The sequence below is a fragment of the Lacerta agilis genome, chromosome 9 (assembly GCF_009819535.1).
Source record: "Lacerta agilis isolate rLacAgi1 chromosome 9, rLacAgi1.pri, whole genome shotgun sequence".
In the NCBI taxonomy this organism is placed as follows: domain Eukaryota; kingdom Metazoa; phylum Chordata; class Lepidosauria; order Squamata; family Lacertidae; genus Lacerta; species Lacerta agilis.
Window position 1 is genome coordinate 35461702 of NC_046320.1, and position 27576 is coordinate 35489277.

The window sequence follows — 27576 nt, forward strand, 5'->3', positions numbered from 1 at the left end:
ACCACTCATTTTTAAATGTCTCACATGCATACAACACATGTAGAAGACTACTGAGGGAGGTCAAAGCATCTCCTAACTCCTATCAGCCCCAGAAAACATGGCCAGTGGCCAGGGATTATGGGAGCTGTACTTCAACAACATTTGGAGAGTCTAAGGTTCCCCACACCTGCTCTATGAAGTATCCTTGAAGTCTAATAGTTTGAGAATGGGCCCAACTTTTTAATCTTTTTTTAGACTGAAAGAAAAAGTGCCATCAAAATTATGGAAGATGTACTCTATAGAGTACTAGTTGAATGTTGGACTTTGCTCTTAATTGGGTGTACCAAGTCATTCTGTTTTCACTTTAAGGTAAGCTACTCTTTGCTCCAGTCATTAATAATCATTAATAGCTGTACTAAAGAATTCCAGACAGAAAAACCAACACTGTCAACTTTGTTAAGGAAAAAAAAGTGTGAGAGATAGTTGATATAACCAGTTTTGTCTCTGTGTTGTTGTTTTTAACTCCACAAGGTGGGTAATAACCATAGGTTTGCTTGCAAGATGAAGCCATACCAAGATCTAAGTCTATACTACAATACCAGGAAAGGCCAGAGTGAGTTAAAAGACACCAAGCCCAGGACCAGGTGAGCCTCCCTGGAGAGAGCATTTTAGACTTGGGGTGTCTGCACTAAAACGTCCTATTCCTTATCACCTTACATCTGAAAGGAGACACACCCAGAGAGGACCTCGAATGAAGATCTGAATACTCATGGAGGTTATATCAGGAAAGGCAGTCTTTGATACCACTTTTAAAACTCTCTAGATGACTTGGGAGCAGGGTAAAGCCCCAAAGTGGACCATAAAGGAACTTGGTGTGCGTTTAAAACTGGTTACATGGGCTAGGATTCTGAAGCCTAAGTTAACCATCTAGCTGCTGTGCTTTGTTCCTGAACCATCTTCAAGGGCAGTACCACATACTGTGTTTCCCCGAAAATAAGACATACTCATAAAATAAGCCGTAGCAGGATTTCTAAGCATTTGCACGATATAAGCCATACCCCGAAAATAAGACTTAGTGATAGGCATGGCTATGTAGCCTACGGACGCGGAGCGGTTAAGAAGATGGCCAGCAACTGACGTAATAAAAATAAGACATCCCCTGAAAATAAGCCATAGTGTGTCCTCCTGAGGAAAAATAAATATAAGACAGGGTCTTATTTTCGAGGAAACACGGTACAATGCACTGTAGTAATCCAAATGGATTAGTGCTTTTATACAACTAGTTAATGCCATAAGGTTATTAAAAATATACCGTATGTACTAGCTAATGCTAGTCATGATATGGTATGAATACCCTTGAACAGGACAGCTGTTGGGAGAGAATGCAGCTGCAACAGGGGATACATTTACCTTACCAAAATGCCTGAAAATGCCAAGTTGTTCAATGCCAAGTAGATTTCACTTTTGCATTCAGAAAACTAAGTGGAGCAATACGCTTCTCAAAACAGCCTTCACTGGGGGGGAAAATCCTGTTTTTTCCTTGGCAAGAAAACAAGGAGCAGTGCAATTACCATCTGCTCTAGGCTTTAATCATTTGTTGGCAATAAGAAGGTAAAAGAAACCTGATCATACTCTTAGACAGTAAGACTGAATATGCACTAATAAGAAAACCTGAATTCAGTTTTAATTAAATGAAGCATCAACAAGGCACCCCCCCTCTTTCTTCTGCATTTTATTTCTGTTAGTATGGATTCTCTGGAAAAAGAAAATTTTATCTGAAGAGACCCTGGTACTTCAACATTTTTAAAAATTAAACTTATAATGCATGGGTAATGAATACTGCATGAGAAGCATATTTTATTTATTATTTATTAAAGCCTTGTTCATTGATTTATTGATAAATAAACCAGATTTCCATAGAAATATTTCCTTAGAAATATTGCAGGGCGACATACAACATAAAACCACAAAACTGACAAAAACAATAGGTTAAGCTGTTAATCTTCATCACTCAACTAAGAGAGCAAGCATAAATTAAATTATTCAAAGTAACTGACTTCACTATTACTATAGGGAATAATGCAAACATAGTTTATTGCTGTATAATGGAAGATGTTTATTTTTATCTTAACACTGCTTACCTCTGCTCTTGTGGATGTTCTTCCACATCCTCCTCTGATTCAGCCTAGTGGACAGAGAAAATACCATGAAATATAAGCAGCAAATATAAGTTTCCAGCATACATTTGTATTTTAGCAATCCCAGAGCTATTTAAGGGTCCTCAGTTCAGTGGGACCCCCTATACTGAATGATGTTTGAATCAGCTCACTTCATTTTGCTAAGCAGTGAGTTATCAGCGAACACCACAAATTTAAGAACCAGTTCAAATGAGTTCAATACAGCTGAGGAAGCTGCAGGGTCTGGTTTATCACATTTATCAGTTTAACAGTGGTCAATAATTTTAAGCAAACAAATAATACCTTATTCTAAATTAAATTCATCCATCTGTCCAGACTACATTTTTTTAATTAAAAAAGGTTAAGATGTGAGAGAATAGCAAGCATCTCTACTGAGATTAGTAAAAGCAGTCAGTATAATTTCAGAAGGTAGCATAAACAGCCAAGTACCGTATATCCAAATAGTCTTCAGAAAACCCCAAAAGTTGCTTATTACACTGATATGCACAGAAGCAGCATTTCCTAACCTTGCAACCTCCATAAATTGTTGGGACTATTTGCAGGCTGGAGGGCGACAAAAAATGTTTTGGTTTTTTTTCCCCAGTACAACCTTCCCTCAGAACTGGAATTTTTAAATACTGAGTCATTTTCATCCTTTCAGACAACAGTGCCTATCAGTCCTCACCACTGCTATGCTGTTTGGGACTGATGGGAACTTGAGTTCAACAGCATCTAGAAGAGCATACAAATTTGTGGAACCACTTCAGTACCTGTGAACATTCAGGTACAGTACTTGGTTCTAATGAAAAATATTTTGTTTTACTTGAGGTGCCTTAAGTGCCAGGATGAAACACATTTGTTGCTTGTTGCCCATCCAAAATACTAGTGTGCATTTAGACAAAAACAGATCATCCAGAGAAAAACAGATGTACAAGCCATAAAATGTACCCGTATAAGCTTTGCTCCTTCTGAGTTCATATAAAAACAAACCACCTCAAGTGACCAACATCCAAGCCTATCTAAGAAGAAAGGCCCAAGGATAAAATGATGCAACACTTCACAGGTCAAACATATGCATTTTAGTTGTTGTATTTTGTAAGGGTTGCCATATTTCAAAAGGTACAATTCCTGACACCCGCAAACTTTGTTGAGCTTTTTTGGGGAACCCCCCCAAGCTTTTTGGGGCTGTTTCCGCTGCTTTTTCCATCGCACTACCATAGATCCAGGTTTTCCCTGACTAAATTTCCCCAATGCCATTTTTACACCCGGAAACCAGGACATGTCAGGAATTTTCCTGACATGGCAAGCCTATAATATTTCCACCCCCACCTCACTCCTATGTGTCCTCAGATACAGGAACGGGCAGCAAGAATAACTCATGTTTAACAAGTAATGTGGGGAGGGGGCACCCAAAGGTTTACATGGCAGCAGGCCAATCTGCACTGCCAACTCTATTCTCATGGAAGTTTGACCAACACCAGCCTCCTTTGAACACATATGAATACATGCATTTGTAAATGTGTGTTCAGCAAGATTATTTCAGGCATCTTTTATTTAATGTTCAGCATCTTATTAACTCCACAAGCTAACTATACCATGATATCATTTCAGATAGCTAGTTTTTTGACATAGTGAAATCAAATGCTATCGTATTATTCACTGTATAAAATTTAGTTGAGCATAATATAATATGTGGATAGGATACCAATGAACAGTCACTGTCAAGATAAGGCTGGAAGAATCACTTACAAATTCATGCTCCCAACCTGCTCTGCAGTTACAGCCAACCAAACGCCAATAATAAAAGTACCATCCAGATTTTATTTTTATTTTTTTTAAAGTTGGGTAACAGCCTACATATCAGTAGAAAATTATAGCTGCTTGAAAACTCCTGGGAGAGTCCCGGAAACCACAGATTCATAAAAGATGGGAAGTGGCATTCCATTCATAAGCTCAGACTCTGGGAAAGCAATGTCCCCTAAGCCCATTGCTGGCAACCCAGTGACTCATGGCAAGTAGTGAATCCAGTGTCACACATTTCGGAATCTAGGTGGATATGCTCAAATTATATGTATACCTCCCAATTCTCTCTTGAAGAATCTCTGTCAATGGACATTGCTTCAGGCCCAGGATTCTAAATATTTACTAAAGTTGCAAAGGTTTTCCTGCTCTGCCTTTGAGTAAAATAGCAAGAAACGTTAATGTTGCATTTAAGACTATGAGAACATAGCTGCCACATTCAGAGCTTTCATCCACATTCCTATATGATACATTACTGATAAGACGAGAGAAGAATCCATTTTCCCCATGAAACCGCATGCAACCTCTGAAAGTTGCAACAGCTGCAACCATAGCTTTGTAATACAGGTGTGTATCTGCATATGTGTGTAAATAATACCCTTAAAATAGACAAAAGGGAGCATTCTCCTTACAGTTGGCTATATCCTTGCATGCAGGTTTGACGGCCAATGCCCTTAAGGATTTTGCTTTCCTCTTCAAAATGTTTCCAGGTTTGCTCAATTGAACTATATAGACAGCCCTAATAAAACATTTCGTGAATCCATTGGCTATGGGGAAATTTAGAACAAAGCACTTTTTAGCTCTGGGTCATGGCTTGTGGCATGTTATCAGGATAAAGTTAATCTGTAATGGAGTTTAATTGTGGTATAAATGTGATTTAACACAAAGACTAAAATGACCTTCAGACTCCTTGTTAGGCCTATAATTCTGTAACCAGATTCTCCTATGCAGATTCCATATTTAGAGTTATTTTAAACCATCAATAGTAGTTCTTCCTTTTTTTAACCAATCTCTCTCTCTCTCTTTGTGAAAGTTTGCAACAGTGTATTGTCAAAATACAGATTATTATGAAGGAAAGTTATTACCAGCAGTCCTACACAAGCTAGTGATTAACTTTATCTGGCTATAACTCTTCATGCAACAAGCAAAAACAAAGACAGGGCTCTAATCAGCTGGCACCCTCTGCACCAATTTCTTCATGTATCTGGGACAGTGTTCATATTTGGAGAAGCAGCAGCTGCTGCTTTAAGTTTCCAGACTTGGCTTTGTCCAGCTTAATTTTTCTTGGTTTCAATGTTTCCTTTTCTTTCGTTTCTCATTAGTTTCAAATTATAGCTGTATCATATATTTCATATCAGTCTGATTCCAAGAACTTTAGGAAATGCCCACGGTAGCTTAAGTAAAATAAATTTGGAAGCTTGCTGATAATTGAGACAAAACTGTATTTTTAACACCTTCACATTTTATTTAATCTTTGCCCACAAGTACCACCAAAATAAAATAAAAGAAATACCAGTCCTTTAAAAAACAAATTAACCAATGCTCCCACAAAGGAAAGTTCAAAAGAAACCTGCTATTTGTGGTTGCTTTTATATGCATTTTGATGGCTTATATTCACATACAGCAATCACTGTTGAAGTGATGTATAAATACAAATACAACTCAGGTTCGGCTCTCCTTGCGCACCATAAAGTGCAGTTAGAGGTTGGGGGCAGGGACAGCATCAGATATAGCCACTGCCACAAGGTCATTCCTACTTCCCTGAAAGTTAACTGGAAATCATTTCTTGAATGGGCTAGGACTCCCTGAACGCCCTCGTCATACAGCTGAGGGCACACAAGGAAATTTAGGTAACCACAGACACATATTTGTATATGCAACATTTCTGTGCAAATTCATAGTAGATAGGAGGGCTTGTTCTCACAGACATCATTGGGAGAATGGTCACTGCACAACTGCTTGGCAGAAAGCGAGGGTCATCTCCATGCAACCTGGTAAGCTTAAGCCGGTTATTTTATTTTATTTCCAATTTGCAAATGACTAAAAATAGGTATACTTTGGCACAATATTATTTCAGTAGAGCCATTATAGCACTGCCTCATCCCATATTACTTGACCACATTTGCACTGTATCATATGCACCCAAATGCACTGATATTTCCTTCAACTAGTGTTCGGGTAAGTTTTACACAGACCATTTATGCCTGGTCCATTCATTTCAATGGGTCTACTCTGAGTAAAACTTAGTTGCATACTACCTTTTACCTCTACATCAGTGTTTTTCAACCTTTTTTGGGCAAAGGCACACTTGTTTCATGAAAAAAATCACGAGGCACACCACCATTAGAAAATGTTAAAAAAATTAACTCTGTGCCTATATTGACTATATATAAAGTAATTCTCTTGAATTTTTCAATTTTTCCCACGGCACACCAGGCAACATCTCGCGGCACACTAGTGTGCCACGGAACAGTGGTTGAAAAACACTGCTCTACATATAGAAAAGGTCTCTTCTACCCTCCGATGGCATTCCAAAGCCATCCAACAATGACTAAAGTTCTGACAGAACTTAAAATAATAACTCTGGGGGCCGGGTATTTTCACAAACAAAAACTTAACCCTCAATTCACTCTTGGGCCTTTAAAAACATTTTGTTAATATATTTCCTGCATTGTAGAAGGTTGGACTAGAAGATCCTCGGGGGTACCAATTTCCACGATTCTATGATCTTGGCATCGGAATTACCGGTACATACAGGCTGAACAAAAATTTGCAAGCTATAGGGAGAAATAAAACAATATGCATCTAAAAACTAAATCCCTTCCTTGTAAGGCATTTTAAGAAGTAGTCAAACGAAGATCAAAACGGCCCTTCTGTTTGGCATTCAAAACGGCCCTTCTGTTTGGCATGCACTTCTCCTAGCAGCTATAGCAAAGAATGATGAAGATCTGTCAGCAATTCACTGCTGCTTTTTGGAACTGTCAGCAGTGAGATGTCTAAATGAGTTTGTCTCTATTTTGATACTAGTATGTCTGCCAATAAAAAAATAAAAAACGAGCAGGAATTCATCCCCTGAAAGTTTTCAAAGTGATGTAATACAATACACTAAGGAAATAAGAACTTTCCTTTTCTAATAGCTTGGAGAAGGTTCTTGGTAGAAAAGAAGAAAGACTATTTTATGTTGAAGTTGGAAGAATTATTTTCCCTATACTGGTGTACAAGAAACAATATTTACAGATATGCAAAAAATATATACAGTATATCAGCTCCATAATAATGAAATGCCACATTGCATCCACCACACAAATCTCAAATAAACCCCCAAAAGGGAAATGACGACCTGAGCATGCTCTGCTGATACAGAGACTCTTGTGGGGGGAACTGTATGAAGTGATGAGGGCCATGAGTAGAAGCACTTGACACTGTAACATTTTATTACAGGGTCCCACTTGCGTATATCTAATTGCCCAAGTGTTCCCACCAGGACTAAAACAATCCTAGAATAGGTCAAGGAATCACTAGCTGATCTCATCTATTAGGTCAATATGACTCTGAATTATTTAGGGAAGAATAATCTCAGTGGCACACCAAACCACCACTCTGCCAGGTCTCAATCTCTGTTCACCAAACTCCCCTCAATATTCGATACCAACTTTTAACAGCAGCTAGAAACAGAATTGTAGAGTTGGCAGGGGTTATGATAGCCAGCAAGTCCAACCTTCTGCAATGCAGGAATATTTTGCCCAATGTGGGGCTTGAACCTACAACCCTGAGATTAATAATCTTGTGCTCTACCAACTGAGACATCCCAGGTGTCTGGTAGGAAGACCCAAAACAATAAGATAGGGTACAATAAACTAGGATGGTCAGAATCCCTTTGGATCAGAACACACCAATGTTCAGATTTTATTTACAAAACACACAGAACAGGGAATTACAGCTAACCAAATAAGCAAAGAAAATGTTGGTTCTAAACTTCCCCTAACATGTGTGACAGCAGGTCATAACTTTCATGCAGCAGATGATACAAATTAAAAGGCAACAGTTACCAGGAAATCAAAAGATAGAAAACAGCAATCCTATCAATGTCAACTGAATACACTTGATTGTGCATTTGTAAGTATTTGCTTGCAGAACTGATGCAGTGGTCTGATTAGCTACCGGATACTGGGAAGGGGTGAACTAGAGGTCAACCAAGTTATAAGTAATACCAATTATGCACAATAAACAGTTGCATCCCTAACTTCCATGACAACCATAGTTCAGATCTACCTTGCCCAACCTTTTCCCCTCCAGAAAGGAGCTGATGAGAATTGTACTACAAACATCTGGCAGATACTAAGTTGGTGAGGACTCTTTTAAATTACTGTGAACAAACCACAGTGGGCCTTAAGTATGAATGTCCCCCTTTCCTCCACCTCATGTGAGCAGGTGTGAATCCTTCTGCTTCAAACTAGAATAAGCAGCAGTCATGTCATGTCTTGTGGAACTGTGGTTTGTTGTAACTGAAGTCAGTTAACAAATCAGAAAACCAAGCCACCTTCATTTCACTCCCTTGTTTACACTCTGCTTTTCCTTTCCAATGAATATTCAAATCAGCTATGTAAACTGCTACCACGATATCACTAAGAACAATAAAGCAAGAAATAACACTCCAGGAACATCCATAATTCATCTTTAAAAATATAGTAATTGGTATCTATGTCATATAAAAGAGTATTAACATATAAGAGTATTAACATCGGAATACTAATAAACATCCCTACACATGCATACCAAATCCAACATTATCCCATAAACATAGAAAAGATTCCTAACAGCTGTAAATTAAGTTATAAAAAAGTGCACAGTTAAAAAGAACTGCAGTAAGACAAAATAAGTAGTAAGTACTGGAGCAGCAAAAAGCTCATGCTTCATACAATTAACCCATCCCACCCTACCCACATATCAGAAGTCAAAGTCCAAAAATAAACTAAAAACATTGGGACACTGGATATGCAGCAGCCCCCGCCCTCATCCTGGGCCATCACCTTCTGTCTCTTGCAAGAGACTAAAACCCCATCATCCCTATTGACCACGCTAGCTGGAGCCGATGGGAGCTAGTAGCCAACAACACCTACAGAGCACCATGTTGACTACCATGGCCCTAACATAGCCTTCTCTCACAAGACATATCCAGGGGACTTGCATCAGAAAGGAGAAGAGCACCCTCACCTCTACAGGCTACATGAAGAGGCAATGTGCAAAAGGGGAAACCCGCCAGAGTCAACCCACCACCCGCTCATGTAATATACAGCCTCTCCACAGAAGCTGCAGCAGGATAATGCTCTTCAGCAGATGTATTGCTAGTTCAAATATAGTCTTCTGCACAGTTAGCAGAGATGGTTCCCAGGCTTGTATGCAGTGAAGGTGGCTTAGAGCAGGGTTTCCCTAGCTTGGGTCTCTAGTTGTTTTTGGACTACAATTCCCATCTTCCCTGACCACTGGTCACGCTAGGTAGGGGTGATGGGGTTTTTAGTCTCTGTAGATGTTGCTGAACTGCAACTCCTAGTAGTTCCAGCAGCATGACCAATAGCCAGGGTATTATGACTTATTGTTCAGAAACATCTGCAGGTTTAAAGGTTCCGCACACCTGCTTCACTAGACCAGTCTACTAACCATTTGACAAGGCTTTACTAGATCAATCTACTAATATCCTGACACTGCACTGGTGAATTGAGATTTCTGCAATGAACAATCATGCATTTCCCGAAAACTGCATTTACTAATGCTTCCCTGTGTACAGCTACAGACAAACGATTTTTAAAAAAGTTGCGGCTACTTGTTTTTGAATTTTCATCATATCTGTAACCAGAAATTGCAATTTCTTCCCACCCACATCCAGCCTACCAATTCGCTGCTTTAAATGTAGTATAAATGAACAAATTATTTCATCTGGGAACATTAAATATGTTAACAAAGTAAATAGGTCATTTGGTTTTTTTAATTGCATGCTGCAGGCATTTGTCTGCCGACAAGCTATTATCAGCTGCTTAAGAGAATTTTATTAGCCAGACACTTCAATAATTATTTTGTATGGTTTGAATTGTGTTAATGTACAATGCCCTGGTGTTTATGATATAATAGTATATACATACTTCTATGAATAAAAATAAATTCCTTTCAATAAAATATTGACTTAAATTGAGAATAACCTGTTCACTATGCATAAAAATTATAAAACACTCCTTTAAGTTGCTGTATTTTCTCACTTTACTATGGTTGGCATTTAAGGGGAAAATGAAAGATGCTGTACTGTAAAGGGAAGGGGGAAATAAGTGTTACAGTTTAATAACTGATGCAGTCTTGAAAAGCACTAAACCAACAGAAGAGAAAAGCAGAACTGAATTTAGCAAGACTTACTCCCTGCAGAAATAATGCTGCGATGCTGCATTAATTGGGTTTGTCTTACAAATACTGTATCAGTTGCAGCCAGAGATCAGCGCGCCTCCCAACAGCATCACATGTTACTTGATGCCTACCCAATTTCCTTTTCAGAAACATAATGAAATCATAACTGCGTCTGCTGCCAAAATCCTGGCAAGGTGAGGCGGAAGCGCCACTTCCGGTACTGACCGGGTCTCACCATCTCCGAATGCAAAGCCACCGTAACTTGCAAAATCATGCACAGGAGGCAAGGTTGAAAAAAAGGGCAAGCAGACTGAGCTGCAGGCAGCATCGTCGAGGAGGGCAAACTCCCTTTGCGCAGAGTTAAAGGCAGCAGAACTTCCCACCACACCACCGCCTCCTTCCTGCGCCTGAGCAATACGCCGCGCGCGCCCCTCCCCGCGCGCCCCGCCCCTCATTTCCTTACCTGAGCAGGCAGCAGGAGCTCCCCTTCCTCCGCTTGCCACAACTCCACCACGTTGGGGATGGGGTCCATAGCTGGGCGAAAACAAAACAGAAAGCTCCTTTCAATTTCCACCAGGAATAAGAGAGGAGGACATGCAGAGGCCTGGCTTCGACCCACACGCACACGGCGCGAGCTGGGAGAGAGTCTCCTCTAGGCTCGCGGGCCTTTCACAGCCAGAGCGCTGCATGCAGCAGCAGAAGGAGGAGGAGGAGGCTGGGCTTTGTTTTGTTTCGTCCCCGAGACGCTTCCATATTAAAACGCTCCTGCTGCAGCAGCAACGTGCGAAACGCAGGCAGACCCGGCGCACAAAAGGGGCGTCGGAAGCCAGGGTTGGTTTTTTTGGGAGGGGGGGGGGGGAGTTGACGAAAGTATCAGCTTGGGGCCGAGTCCAAACAAGGGCCTCCTCTTCCTCCAAGCGGTGACCCGCGAAGGCTGCAGACAGGGCGGCATCGCCGACGCCGCCTAAGCAGCAACAGCAGCAGCGCGAGCCCGTGCAGCGGCAGCGCGCCAGGGAAGGAAGGAGTCCCGCATTGTGGGCCGACGTCGCCCGCTTTCTTTCCCGCCGCCTGTCACAAGGTCGCGGCGGCCCTTCGCAGCCCAAACAAAGCGAATAAACAAATAAAAAGCGAAACGGCAGGGCGAACGAAGCTCCGCGGACGAGGCAGGAAGAGGAACTCCGGGCAGAGCCCATCGCCTCTGCGGGGCTGGGAACCATTAAGGCGGCAGCGCAGAGCCTCTGCACAAAGGCAGGATGAGGAGGGCGGCTCGTGGGGGCCCGTGTGGGGTCTCCCTTCACGAAGCGACGTTCCAGCCCCGTTTCACCTCAGCACTGCCTTGCAAAAAGCCCCCTCTCCATTCCAAGCTGGCCGCCTCTTCCAGCCATTCATTCTTACCTTGGCCCTGCGCTTCTCCCGGGCGAAAGCAGGGCAAGAGGACCTGAAAGACGCCGAGCAGGAGGTTCATGGCCGTGGCCGCGCGGCAGTAGCTGCTTTGCGGCGGGTAGCGCAGCCCCGCCATGCTGCCTGACTTGCTACCTGCCTGCCTGCCTAGTCTCGGCTGGCTCGCTCGCTCGCTCGGCTCGGCTCGGCTCGCCTCTGCTCTGTGCTCAGGCTCGGAGCTGGCTGGCCGAGCTACAGCTGTTGCTGCGGTGGCGGCCGCCGCCTCCCTCCGCTGCGCGCGCGTGTGCGACACAGATAGGGAGGAAGAGAGCACGGCGAGGCGCGGGGTGGGACATGGTCAATGAGAAGGCAGCTTTCCCCTCCTCGCGCTGGGCTCCGCCCCGCGGGGGGGGGGAGGAGGAGGAGGAGGCGCTGGTGCTGCTCTTTCCCCAGAGCACATGGGAAAGCGAGCCAGGCCGATGCGCACGAGGGGAAAACAGAAGAGAGCGGGGAAGAAGGCCCTCGGCAGACGGAGCGGGACGCAGCTTGAAGCCCCTGCTCTGCGCCAGAAGAACGGAAGCCCCTCCAGAGCAGTCACCCCACCCCCCAACAGGGCCGGGAGGAAATTCCCGCCAGTCATTATGACTGCAGAACCATAACCAAGTTATTTGACCCCAGAAGCATTTACGATTGTTTATTTATTGTCCTCTCAGGACCTCTGGATGGCTTGACGTGGTAAGCCTTGTTCTCCACCCCTGCCAACCATTTTATAAGCACAATCATCCAATGAAATATGCGTTTGAAAAACTGTTCTGAGACCAGAGCGAGTTCCCATGGCTGAGGGTTAGGCTGCATGCATGCCATACATTTCACACACACACACACACACACACACACACACAAAAATGGGGGCTACAATTCCCAGTGCCCTGAAACTAGAGTTCCCATGCGGGGGATGGGATGGTAAATGTGCTTTAATTGTATGGTGTGCATGCAGTGTGAATCCCATGAGACACATAGCTGGAAACTCTGATTCTAGATGAGAAGGACTTTCCAGATTGATTTCACGACGAGGGTCCCCCTTTACATTCTGATGTTGGAACACAACACGATAGAGGGTCTTGTTGCAGCTTAAAAGACTACACTGTGCATCCCATCCACAAAAGTGTCTGCCTTCTTGAGGTACCACAAGACACACTGTTATATTTTTGCTGCAATACCCAAACACAAAACAATGTACTGTATCTGAATCTTAACTGGCTCCAGATAATATGTTGCTACATCTTTAATCTCTACCTACAAAGGGCCCATAAGGGCACAGGAAGAGTTTTTTGAGAACATTATGAGTGTAAAGAAACATTTTCCCTAGCTGATAAATCATCTACCCACACACAGGCCAATATTATACAAATTTAAAACAAAGTCTGCTGAGTTCAGAGAGACTTAATTGGCTGTTTAACATAACAGCCTAGAATGCAAATACCAAGTGCAAACAACACATTAGAGGCATTGCTCAGTGACAGCAGTTCTGCAGCAAACATTTGCCTGGCTGTGCATTATTCCGTTTCATAGGTGATCAAAACTCACACCAATAAAATAATAATAGGAATATTATAATGGCTCCTACAAATTCAGCTCACAAATTTTAGAACTTTCAAAACCTGAAAAACAAAAACCCTATGTCAGCAAAGATGCTGCACTCATTCGGAAACAACAGCAGCAAAGAGGTGGCATTTCAGTAGGTTAGGCTTTGATAGCACTCAGGTGTCAAGTACAAATGGAATATTATTTAAAAGGGGGGCTCTTCTGTCTTCTGGTTGTTCCATCTTCATACCAAATTTGTGGTCAAAGCAGAATTAAAACTAGAGGGGGGAATATTAATGGGACATTTTAATTAAACATGTTGTGCTTCATTCCTCCCCCCCAAAAAAAAGAATAAGCCTATTTACTCCTAGTCTGAGACTTGCTTTTCTCCTAGCAGTCTTGCAGATGGATGGAATTGTCCCTTTATCCCATGGGTAGGCAAACTAAGGCCCGGGGGCAAGATCCGGCCCAATTGCCTTCTAAATCTGGCCCACAGATGGTCTGGGAATCAGCGTGTTTTTACATAAATAGAATGTGTGCTTTTATTTAGAATGCATCTCTGGGTTATTTGTGGGGTATATGAATTCGTTCATTCCCCCCCCCAAAAAAAATATAGTCCAGCCCCCCACAAGGTCTGAGGGACAGTGGACCGGCCCCCTGCTGAAAAATTTTGCTGACCCATGCTTTATCCCTTTCCATCTCCTCACATAATCTCTTATTCATCCAAGACTATTGTAGGGATTTATTTTTTTCCAGCTTCAGGGCTGCATTCCCTCAAGGGGGAATTTCTGGGCTGACCCCACCCTACCTGCATGTCAGGTAAGGCCAGAGGCAAAAATGGGCTACATTCCAGCTTTATCAAAGGCAGTGTTTACACACACAAACACCTCCATCCAGACAAGCAAGAGACATTGTCCCTGTTCAAGGCCACATTCTAGCCAGGCAGAAGCACTTGAGGAGGGTGTGGGAGCAGGGCCAGTGATGGATATGGCCTAGGGAAGAGTCTCCAAGGTCAGACAGGGAGGCCTAGGGAGCCCCACCCTTGAAGTTCTCAACCCCTGATCCATGAACTACACAATATTAAAGCCAGAAACAAGCTTTGAAATGCAGAGGTAGGTGAGCAAGCTCCCAACACGAAGTTCCACTTGCCCTCTTCAGCAAACAGTGAGCCCCACCCTTTCTTAGATCACAGATAATTGCTGGTTCACAGTTGCTTAAATTCAGCATTCAAAAACTTTAACTAATTTCTGTTCACTTAAAAAGGCACGCCCTGCGTACGTGCAAAGAGATAAAGGGGTGCTTAGTTTTCCCTTTCTGTTTTTTTTTTTAAAGCAGAAGAATACTTCATCAGAAAGCAGCCCCAAAAGATGCAGAGAGAAACGATTCTTTCTTTTTTAAGTAATTATTGTTTCTTCTGCCAAGATATATTAGAATTGTAGTTTCTTTTCTACACACTTCATAATTACGTAGTATTTTTACATATTTCTTAAGACTCTTTTTGTTACATATATGTGTATCAAAGCTTTGCAGAAAGTAGTTCATATGATTCTACGTGTGTGTGCAATTGCCATTTTTAAAATGCAAAGGGTAGAAAGAAACAGAGGGGCAGTCATACAATTAGGTGTTTAGATTTTTTTTTAAAAAAATAATAATTTGCTTTTCCTTAGAAAAGCGTATATAAAAGATCTATTTCTCTTCTTTAAATGCACCCATTATTTGACAAAAGAAATGGTTTGTGCTGTGTATTGTGAACATTCTGTATATTTTAAAATATAGTTTTGCTTCAGGGTTTAGTCAGGGAGCACAGGGAGCAAGCACCTTGCTTTCTGCAGAGTAGAAATTGTTTCCATCCAGTATCGGGGATTCCCCTGACTGATTGTGGAGACTTAACTTAATCAAGCAAGGCACAGCCTGCAGGCTAATCACTTTCCCCCAGCCTAAAACAGTGTCTCAATTTGTATGCACCTGCAGCAACGCAAGAGTCACTTCCCCATTACATAACTCCACATCTCTCTGAGAGCCTAACTACATGTTACTTTAACAATCTGATTAGCAATCATGGCCTGGGTGTTTTGAAATGAAATACTTAAGCATGGGGACCCCCAAGGGATCACCATCTGCTATACTGGTACCACCAACACCCCAGAGTGGCAATTAGAATAGAGGGGGGGGGGCTCACAATGACATAATTTTTCCTGGTGCTAACTGCCATGGGGGATTTTTTTTTTTTACTGAGATTCACAGCAGAAGAGGGGAGGCTCAAACCACACCTCTCTATGCACTGCAGTACCAATGGCAGCCACTTACACCTACTATTAAATTTCAAAACACCCGGGACATGATTTCAGAGTGTGATGGAAGCACTCACATAGGTTGGGGTGGGGCCAGACCTCTAATTATGTGGTATACTCACGTGACTGTCTACTGGCCATTAGTGTATTTATGTTTACTGAAAGGCATATACCCCATGTTTGCATTCAATTTACATCACATTCCAAAACAACAACAACAAAATTGGCTGACGTGCCACACAAAGAGACATGCAGTCAGTAACACCACAGGAAAGCAACTAAAACAATTGGCAACACCCCCCCCCCAAAGTATTTGGGAGAAATAACAGTTTTCACTTGAAGACTTAGGAGTAAGAAAGTTCTGATTTGCAGAAGACATTGAGAATTTGGGTGGGGAGCCCATGGAGTGAAGATGCTTTCAATGGGGATGGGAACCCACTGTCCACGTTAATGCAACAGCGGCACTAAGCGAACGTGTGGAGGGCTTTCTACAAGAGGGTTGGTTTAACTGAGAAGGCTCTGTTCCTGGTTCCACAGCCCTCAAATACCCATTTAGGATTTTAAAGGCTAAATCCAGAACTCGGAATTGTGCCAGTGGAGGCTGGTCCATTAGAGTAAATGGGGCACAATCCCACTAGCCTAAGTCTGTCATTAGCTGGTCACCACCTGCATGCCTTCTTACTTACTTACAATCTAGGAGGCGACCCTGCTTGCTGTCCACTTCTCTTGTTTTGCCCTTGTTAAGCTCAAAGGGAAGAGGATGTCCTTGACTCTGGCACCAAGGGTTGTTCCCCTCCGTGCTTTCCACCCTACTGGTCCCAGAAGACACCCAGCCATCACTGGCGCCAAGGAAGAAACAAAAAGCCTGTGATCAACACTGTGGAGACATGATTGGTGCAGCACAACCTAGTTAGTACCAGGGTGCTGTATCCTAGAAACAGTTGCTTTTCATAGGACGGTCCATATATAATGTGTGGCAGTAATTAGATAATCCCAAGGCATGTGCGGCTGTGACCTCTTTGCTCTATTTTATTTATATTATTGTTATTTTCTTTATAAAAAACACCAATTGATAAATAAAATATTGAAGCTGTACACGACAACTGTACATAAAAACCATACAACTTTTTGAAAGTAGAATACTGTTCAACAGCTAAGAATGAATTCGCTGCAATTTTATAATCTTTGTAGATTCAGACCATATTATCTTGCTTTGGTACACGCACACGCATTGAGGGCTGCCTACTCACTGTAGGCACTGGAAAAAATGATGCCTTCTGCTTGCAAAAAGTTATCTGCTTGCCTATTGCCTCCTGCAAAGCATACAGCATTGGGCGAGCCTTTAAGAACTCAGGTGTGACTTCCTGTTGAATTACAAGATGAACTTTCCACCCCTTAAGTAACCCCTAGTTCACTAACCACTGAGTCATGTTTTATACACAATGCTTACATGGCATCTGACAATGCCCGGAAAGCTGACCAGTCCAACTGGAAATATTTGAGTCAGCCATGCTCTTAAAGAGCCTGGCCATCCCTGAAATCGACAATTAAAGCTTGCTCTTTTCATCCTGCGGTAAATGTCTGCTTGAAGTTTCCCTAATAATTGCACCATGTGCCAGGTATGAAAAAGCAAGGGGGTATATATTGTTGAGCATAATAACAGGTGAAACTTAAAGCCTATAATACTCCTGTGATACCACTCTTCATTTAACAACACACATACTGAAACCCCTTTAATATCCAGTATGGTGATATCGCTGGTGCTCCTACCAACTCATGCAAGGCCACTGTTCAGCGCCAAGGAAGATAAAACTGTCCTGTTCGCTGTGGAGTTGTCCTTGTTGTGTACCACTCCTTTTGACGTTCCCAGGTTAGGTGTTCCCTTTCTCTATAGTTGCTGCTAACACATTTGAGAAAACAGCAGCAAAAAATTACTGATAAAGCATAATTTAATTATTAAAAGAAAATGCTGATATGAACACACCATGTGTTTTTCTTTCTGCTCAATCCACATTGTTCAGCATAAGTAGTCCTCTACTTAAGTACCACAGATACTTATCCAAAGCATAATTTTGGAGTCCCCTCCTGCGTTATAACAGCGTTCCAAGCTTTGTAAGCTTCATTGAGTTTTGGGAAGCCTGTTTGAGCATTGTCCGTGCTTAAAAAGGCATTTAAAACTGAATGCAAAGCTTTGAAATCTTGCAAGACAATGAAGCTGGATGGATTCCCTGAAGTCATAAATGATCTCACAGCACTTTTAAATACAGCAATAAGCATGGAACTGAACTGAACCCTGTAGGTCCAAAAAGACTCTCAAGAACTGACAGGTAAGAATGGATAAAGTTTCTTGCTGAATTAAGAGTTCTGTTTTTGCTAAGAAATTAAACAAATCCAAGCTTGAATTACCTTTAAAAAAATCTAGATGAGGTGCTAGATTGTTGCAAAGTGTCCTGTGGCAGCTTGAAGACTGAATAACGTATTGTGAAATGAGCTTTTATGAGATGCAGTCATAGAATCATAGAGTTGGAAGTGACCCCAAGGGTCATTTAGTCCAACCCCCTGCAATGCAGGAATCTCACTAGATCTGGCATGGAAGATATATGAATGCATCCTCAATAGCTTAAGAAGGGGCAAACAACATAGGGGTGCAATATGCATTGGGGAATTAGTGTAGAAGAAAACGATTAGACCCACTCCCAATGCCATAGTCCCTATTCAAATAACAGAGCTGCTCTTAGCAACACACAGAGATGTTGGAAGATGCATTCAAGTGTCTTCAACATCATGCCAAGTTTGGCCCATGTGTACATTAGTGGAGAAACCTTTCCAGCACTGCATATAAAAATCTTTCTTTCACTGTATCTAAAAACTTACCAAGATTCATAATGGATGAAACTGAAGTAATGTGCAAAGGTTCATGGTACCGTAACTCAGTAATCCTATCCAGGTTTAGTCAGAAATATATACCACAATACTAAACGAGGCTTACTCTCAGGTAAGTACGCATAGGATTGTAGCCTAACTTTGTCCCTGTCTTATTTCTATTCCACCATTCCTCCAAATTCCTCCTTTTACCTTTACAGTAATTCTGTAAATAATTCTGGTTGGCCAAGGGATAAGGACCAGTCAGGGTGACCTGCTGAGTGGTGTTATGATCTTGCATCAGACCTTCCTGGTACAAGGAAATCTCACACTTGAGCTCACTAACCACATTGGCTTGGCGACTGCAGCCATAACAAAGATAAGGGAGAAGGACTGTTTCCAAGTTTTTACTGAGGCTGAACAGGCCAGCTTGCCTATTTCACTGACGAACAAGGACAGTAAAAAATACTGTAAATAAGAAGATTTTGCTTGTCATCTAGTTAAGAATTCCAACTTTTCCTCACTCCTATGGATTTACGTGTATGGGAAAACATATTCTTTCACAAGCATTTCAAAACAAACAAGCTTGTAATTTTAAATAATCTAAGCAGGAGGTCTTCAAATGTGTATGACTTTTCTAATACATTGCATTCTTATTTTCCGTTCCCTTTCATTTCAACCATTTTGCAGTTATATGCACATTAGCACAGGCCCAGAACTTCTGAGCCTATTCACTTGGTCTTCAGCATTTCTTGTCGACAGTTGAAAACCAGCAGCTGGGACAGAAACAGTCGATCTTTAACACAGCGCTGGAGGATTAGACATGCAGCTTCTGTTCCTAAAAAGAGCCATGTTCATAATGCTTAGCATGCCACACGGACATTTTATTCAACGGGGAGTCTGGAAATCAAAACCATTGTTTGTTTTTAATGTTCTTCTATAAAACCAGAAGTGCAAGAGCAACAGTTGTGATATTGCTATAAATGCTGCAGTGTTTAAAGAGTTCCATTAAAAAGACAGTAAGGTTTGGAAACCTTACTGGTTGCCATGTCTGCCCTGACCTGAAAATCTATTTGTTGTTGTTACAAACCATTAGTTTAATTCTTGTGTGTGTGTGTGTTTTAATGAAACAAACAAGCAAAACCCCCACTAACACCTCTGTGCAGGTACTCTGGCATAATGTCTCAGCAAACATTAAGAAGGTAAGATAGAAAATACCAGTACCTATTCTTCTTTCTTTTTTGCAACCGAACTGTATATTTCTCTAACTGTATGCAGGAATGTTACTGCTCTTTTTGCCCTGGACAAATATTGGATGCCACGACTAAGCACATAAAGGTGGAACCAATGGATACTGGATACTGGATCCAGACAACACAGAGTTGATGCTGGTCTGAGAACTTAAGAGATAAATATGTCTGTCACAGAACGGGCTAAAGTATCTCTATTGAAGAAGTCTGAAGTCAAGGGTTTCTCTCCTAGATCAGGGGTAGGGGTATCATTTTCAATCTGAAGGCCCACATTGCCTTGTGGGATCATGAAAAACAGTTATCACAGTTATCCTTGCAGTATTTAAATTCAGATCAGGCTCTACTGTGTGTGTGCTCCCAATACATTTGATTAGAATATCTACCACCAGGACCATAGATTTTAAAATAATTCTCCCAAAGGTTACATAACTAGTATTCCCCACTGTGATGGGAGGCTGTTTGCATATTTTAATAAGGTTGTAAGTCTTTCTTTTTTCTTTGGTGAGTCTGCTTAATTTTGCCCGCCTGCATACTGAATTTGGTTCAATTTGTTGATCCTTGCTGCCTGATGTTCCAGCTTATCATTTTATTACATTTTGTATTTATTTTATGTATGTAAGCAACTCCTTTGAGTAAGTTGCATAACAGTTCAATTAAGCAGTATGATTTTACAACTTTGGAGCTATTCTCTGTAGAGGCAAAAAACAAACAAACCCCAAAACACACAAACAAACAAAAACAGGGTTGTCTAACCTCATTGCAAAATTATATTGGAAGAAACAGAATGATGGAGCGGTTAGAATGTTGGACTAACGTAAGAAGATAAAGAGTATGCTGGATCAGGCCAGTGGCCCATCTAATCCAATATCCTGTCCTCGCAGTGACCAACCAGATGCCCGAGGAACCCAGTGTTACAGGAAAATGAGTGAATTAGTTCATTACCCCCATTCAGGAACATGTTCCAAACCCAGATATTAATTCACCCCCAGAATCCATATGCCACAGTAGATACTAAATACATCAATGGAATGTGCAGCTATGTATTCCTTGTTGGTTCAAGGTGCAGACAGTTGCCAACAAACTCCTTGTATAGAATGAGAGTTGTGGTAGGGGGTGCTATATCTCAAGGGAATTGCACATGTTTTGAATGGAAAGGATCCCTGTTTCAATCCGCAGAAATTTTAGTTAAAAATGGACCTAGGATAACAGAACTGGGAAATACCTCTGACAATCAGCACTGTACTCAGCTAAAAGGACCAAGGGTTTGATTCAGTGTGTGGCAGGCTCATATTATCTCTATACAGGACCAGTTTCATAGTATATTGGACACTGGGCCATTAGCAGCATACAGTACAGTATATAAAACCTGGTGCTGACTAGGAACTTAGGAAAATGCCTCACAATCAATCATACTTGCTCAGTGTAGTCAACTGAACTGGCAGCAACACTCTAGGAATTTAGGCATGCTTCGTTTCTGGAGATGCTGCAGGATTTAACCCAGAATCTTATGCATGCAAGGAATGTGCTCTACCACTGAGCTCACGCAAACTAATTAACCACACACCATTTTTAAAAAAGAATTTTTTTTTTAGTTTTAAATGAATACTACCAATAAACTTGTAAGCTTTATTATGCATGTATGCATTTTGCATATCCTCCTTATATATTCATAAATAATTGATTGAAGGGAAATGTAGCATCTGTTCTCTATCTGTTAACCTTCAGATACACATTTAAGCATATTTATAAAAATCTAACACCTACTCTTTCCATACACAATCCCACCTTTTTATATTAACTTTTGGAATTAAAATCAGCATTATAGGTGATTCTGACCACATCCTTGGACCTAAACATTTGCTGCTTTTTTGCTTGCTAGAGCAAATAATTTTGCTCTGGCCTCATTTTGTCTGTGAGTTATGTTGTAGTATGCGTCAATATTTTCCCAGTGTCTCATAAAATGCATATTTTCAAATTGATATTCACTTCAGCAAATAATTGTGAACACTACTTTCCTTCCTCTGCTTTGTTAGGTACAATTGACAGATAAGAAGTTTGTCTATCCCCAAATATAAAAATGCACTGCAGGTTTAATGTGCTTAAGCTTTTCTGACTAATTGTAGCCACCTCTCTCTTACTGGTTACATACACAGCAATTCATTTTTAATTAGATATATTTATATCTTTACCCTGATGCCAGAATTTCTTATAAATTGATTGTTAGAGGAGGTAGGTAAGCTTCAGTGGAAAACATAATACAGCTGCAAGCATTCCCTTGCTGCTGATTCAAGACATATGTTCTTTTTTCATACAGCAGACTGCAATTCCTGCTAATGGGGCACAGCTACTTCTCCAGGCATTGTATGAAAATAATCAAGTAGTGAGTGAACTACAGATTAAACCTTTGTGAGCCTTTTATCACAATTTAGCCTCAAACCTAGAATTCAGAACCTGTAGGTATACCAACACAGACATTGTAGAGTTCCTCACTACTTTGTTTGAAATGTGTATCTTCTCCTCTGAAATAAATATTTCTCAAGACAATCAATGGTCTTTAAATTTTATGAATACTGTAACTAAATCCAGGCTTTTGGGCGGTGGCGGGAGGGTTAGGGAAACAGGAGGGGCACATGCCCAGGGCTCAAACATGCAGAGAGAAACATCAGCACTGACAAAAGGTACATTTTAACAGAAGAAAAGGACAGGGAAGAGTCAAATGGACAGAACAGGGGCAGCCACAGAAAGCTCTGCTCCAAGTTACAGTATTATGGAGTAGACCTGAACTTTTGGGGACTTTAAGGAGAAACTCTTCGGCAGAACACAGTGACATACTGAGTATATAAAGGATAAGACAGTCTCTCAAGTAACCTAGTCCTGAGGTGTATAGGGCCTATGATTATGATTATGATTATTTTGAATTTATATACCATCCTATACCTACAGGCCTCAGGGCGGTTTACAGAATAAAATCATATGTCAGTTCCAAAACCTTGAATTTGATTTCATAGAAGATTGGTAGGCAGTGGAAGTCCCACAAACAAAGTGTTATGTGCTAGGAGTAGTTTACCCTCTCAGGCAACCTAGCAGCCATGTTCTGCACCAGCAGCAACCTCCAGACCAACCTCAAAGGTTGTCATTGCAGCGGCCTAGTTGATATGCTCTATATTAGGGGTAGGGGACCTGAGGCCCTCCAGGACTCCCTTCAGGCCAGCTCCCTCACCAGCCTCACTCTGCATCCTCTTCATGTGCTTCTGCCTGACTGAACGGTGATCGGTCCATTTGTTTGCTTTAAATCCATTACCAAACTACTTAACAGATTAAAATATTGAACAATAAACAGTACAATAAAAACAAAAATACAGTACACAGTATTATGCGAACGGGGGGTGTTCCCAAAAATCTCTTGCTTGCCTGGATGGAGAGATGTGGGTGCAGAAATCTCTGGCTTTTATACAAACCAAATGTAACCTACTGTGCAAAGTTCAGATTCATAGCTCCACCAATGTTTGCCTGTGGTACCACCCACAACTGGAAGGTTCCTCACATGGAATACAGTGGTACCTCTGGTTACGAACTTAATTCGTTCTGGAGGTCCGTTCTTAATCTGAAACCGTTCTTAACCTGAGGTACCACTTTAGCTAATGGGGCCTCCCGCTGCCACTGCACGGTTTTTGTTCTCATCCTGGGGCAAAGTTCTTAACCTGAGGTATTACTTCCAGGTTAGTGGAGTCTGTAATTCGAAGTCCTTGTAACCCGAGGTGTTTGTAATCCGAGGTACCACTGTAAAAGGGTTTCCCAGCCCTGCTTTATGTTCCCAAACTTCTCTCTTTCTTGCCATCCTTGAACTGTTTCTTCTTCAGACCACAGTTCCTGGCTTTGCAACTTCAGTATGGAAGGCATGCTTGCTCCCTGACAACCAACTAGAAAGCGTTACTCTCTTCTATCAACTATGTTGAAAGAGAAGGGTGCTCATCAAATTTATGCTTAAAACTGGAGAAAGAATCCAGCATGCACACTTCCAGAATGAGATTAAAGCTGGTGCAGACGTCACGTCTTTATAATAAATAGAACTACACACATAAATACATCTATATAAACACACACATATGCAAACATACGCACAAACACCAAAGGTATGGCAAGGGAACTACTATATTCTCTAGACAGCTGTAGAAATGTTATGACTGAGTTACTGGGGTTGCCATGATATTGGTAACCTTCTTTTGGGTAAGGTCAGACAGCAGTCTGACTTCGAGGCTTGACACAAGACTAAGCACATTACATCCAGTCGTCATCAAAGCCCCACAGGCCTAGTGCTATGCTAAATAAGTCAAATCAAGATCATGACCAAAATACCAGCTGTAACGTGCCTGGACTTGTTGGGAGTTAAGAGCACTGACATTGCAGTCTGAGAGGAAAGATTGACAGGGTTGGTGAGGCCTTTGTTTTTATTCCTCCCCCTGCCCCACCCTGTCCTGGGAGGAATCCGAAGCCCAACTATAATGTTGAGAGAAACTCCAAGGAGCCGTTTCAGAGACATGGTGCTCTAAGGCCAGTGTACTTGTGTAGAAATATACAGCTGAAATTACATGGCCTCAGAATTCTTCGGCCTGAAATATATTTCAAAGCCTTTCTGCAAGCAAGAAAACAAGCCTTCAAAAGGTACTTTAAAAACTTATCATCCCTGTGGACGATGGGGAACAGTAAGCGAGAAGACCTCAGCCTAGCAGCACAGAGGGAAATAATTAGCGAAACTGAAACAAAAACATACAGAGGCCGGGATCCAAAGAGCTACTTGAAAGCATGCCCAGCAAGAGGCTTTTCTCCTCCTTTGAACAGTAGATCCCAAACATTATCTGATAAAACTGCTTTTGAAAGCCCTCTCAGAGTTAGAGGGACATTGATAGTGTACTGCACTCCTTGGATGTCCTACTTTCCTAGCCTAGGGCGAGTCCAATAATTAAATTTTACTGCCCAAAGTGAAGGATAAGACAGCACCCCACACTCTGTGTTCACCCCCCAGTTAGACTTTGAAACACTGGTGAGGAGACCATTTCCCATCACATCTGAGAGCAGCAAACTACCTTAGCAGGCACAGGGCAAACTGCATGGCAAACACAGCTCCAACAACTCACTGCTGCTCGCTACCCAGCATCCACTACTTCAGATCATCACCTCACTGTGCCTGACCCAGACTGCTTTAGACAGGAAAGGAAGCAGGCATATCATGGACGACCCAGCCCATCACTCAGAGATTAGTAAAGCTTGATACAGAAGAATTTGGGTTGTCCATAATGGAAACCCACAACAGCGGGGGAAATTGTGAGGGTGAATGTTGTCTGCAGCAGCAGAGGCCCTAGTGATAGGGAAGAAACTTGGTTCAGTTTGCAATTTCATGTGTGCCTACCTAATCTGCATGTACCAAAACAGGACATGCAGTGAAGTCAACTTTAGAAATACACACTTCCCTGAATTTTGTGATGCTGCTCTGTGAGGTCAAAAAGGGGTCTCCAAACAACTCTCAGCAACTGTAAGAAACAACTGCGACCTGGGTTTGTTGGCTGTTTAAAGTGGCATACCACCACTTTAAATCTATAGTGCAAATAGGGTCAAGATGGAATAAATGGGGAAGCGGACAGGACTGACAGATATAGTACTGTACTGCCACTTCCAACAGCAGTGAGCTGCTTGGGAGAAAAAAGAAAGGGGCACTCATTGGCAAAGTGCAGATACGGCTCAGATAGCAATGGAGCGCCAGGCAACAACTTACTCTGAAGAAGGATTCCTTGAGATGTTTGGCAATATCTTATAATGGAAAAGACAGCCTTTTAAAGTAAAATAGCAAAAAAAGAGAGAGGCCCAAACAGAAACTGTGTAATAATGTCTTCTTTTCCCCATTTTTCTCTCTGCCTAGTGATTGGGGGGGAGGGGAGAGAGTTTACAGCCAAAACCAATTCCTTGCCATATTATGTAACAAAACCTGTAGTTTTCCTATTCAAAATGTGGCATTTTTGCCTATTAGCATCAGCCTTCTGCCATGGAGCCAAATAATCTATTTTTGTGTTGTTGTTGTTTTAAAAAAATACTGCTTAAAAATGTAATCACCTGTATACACATATATTCACCATCCTTGCAATTATGGAAAATCAGGAAATAATGAAATGCTTTAATGAGTAATAGTTATTCAACTGACAGATACAACTGTCAAGTACACAGCCATGTATTTTAAGATTAGGGGACAATTTCCCAGTAAGCATTATTTATAGCAAGAGAATGTACCATATTTCATGTTTAAAAATAAGGATTAGGGTTTATTGCCCACACCGATGCAGGATTCATGGCTCACACAAAGAAAGAGTGCTAAATCTGTAAACCACGACTGGGAATAATCTTTTTAGCAATTTACTATGTTTAGGCTTAATTTTGTTAAATGATGTCTGTGCTTTCTTAACATACAGAGAAGAAACAAAAAGAGCTTAATGTTTTATGGAAATATTTAAGTTAAACATATGTAATTTAGGGAGCAAGAGGGCAACCTCTAATCAAACATTTGATACTTGGGACATTTGGACACAGTTAAGGACTGTAACCTTGATGTGGGGAACACATATGGAGCTAAGTTGTAAGGAACTTCTTAAGGCTCCAATAAACTCTCACTCATGACTTACTAGTGGGATTTCTCTATTTTCAAGATGCTGACTGGAGGAGGGGCAACATCCATTTGATCCCCATAAACAGTCCTCTATCCATCATTAGTCAGATTTTTCCAACCAAGAACTGGTCAAATGAAAGAGCGTTAATTAGTGTTTCATAACACTAGTCAAGGGGTTAAGAGAAAAGAAAGGGATTTTGGTGAAACCTGAGGTAGATGAAGCAGACAGGAATTCTAGTGTGCCCTAAAGACACTGAAATCTGTGAGATTAAATTCTTGTATGTTTGCGTATATGTACAGGTATATGAGGGTTTTGTTTTTGGGTTGTTATTTTTTGGTGTATGTGTGTGTGTAGATATCCAGTCGGGGGAGGGGGGAGAAAGTACACCCTCTCTGAATTCTGTGGTTTTATATATCAGGACATAATAGCAATCATCTGTTCCTTAGCAGGTCTTAAAATTAGGTAAATACAACCTCAGATGAACAAGAACACATGACATATTACACAGTTTAAAAAATAAAATGTTAAAACATTGCAAACGTCATCCTAGTAATCTTATACAGTGGTGCCCCGCAAGACGAATGCCTCGCTAGATGAAAAACTCGCTAGACGAAGGCATTCGTCTTGCGGAAGGCTGCCCCGCTAGACGAAAAAGTCTATGGGGCTGCCTCGCAAGACGAAAATTTTTTGTCTTTTTTTTACTTTCGTTTAGCGGAGCGCGGCTGTCATTGCCGCTTCGCTAGACGAAAAAACCGCTAGACGAAAATTTTCGCAGAACGAATTATTTTCGTCTAGCAGGGCACCACTGTATCTGGTTTGTACTTCTACAAACTTAACGTTGGCACATTAAGAACAGCATGTTAAAAGAATTTGTGAGAACACTCATGTTTTGAAGTTTACATCAGTTTTACTGATGTTTATAAATGGACTAATTTATAATTAAGATATGTGCTGCTTATAGTACTTGACAAAATGTATTTTTAAAAGACCAGTATTTGCAACATAGTAGCTGTTTCTGAACTTATTGCTTCAACTGCAATGTAACTCCATCAACTGAAGAACCTATTAAAAGTCAATAAGAATCTGATTCTAGTGATTTGACCAACTCCAAACAGGTGTGAAAGTATCTGATGATTTTCCACATCCACGCTTAATCTCCATGTGAAGTACTCTTGCATCAGGAATATAATTTTTTATGGATAACATTATG

General features: G+C 41.4%; 1 protein-coding gene across 6 annotated transcripts in view; it reads right to left on the reverse strand.

Annotated features, from left to right (window-relative positions):
• Positions 1-11887, reverse strand: part of TMEM131L (transmembrane 131 like) — a 69951-nt gene extending 58064 nt beyond the window's left edge. For all 6 annotated transcript variants that reach the window (XM_033161221.1, XM_033161219.1, XM_033161217.1 and 3 more), the window contains exons 1-3: positions 11742-11887; positions 10810-10880; positions 2121-2164 (exon numbers count right to left, since the gene is read on the reverse strand). In XM_033161221.1, coding sequence (XP_033017112.1) covers positions 2121-2164; positions 10810-10880; positions 11742-11865 — 239 coding nt within the window. In that variant the 5' untranslated portion in view covers positions 11866-11887. The remainder of the gene's footprint in view (positions 1-2120; positions 2165-10809; positions 10881-11741) is intronic.
• Between the last annotated feature and the right edge of the window lie 15689 nt (positions 11888-27576).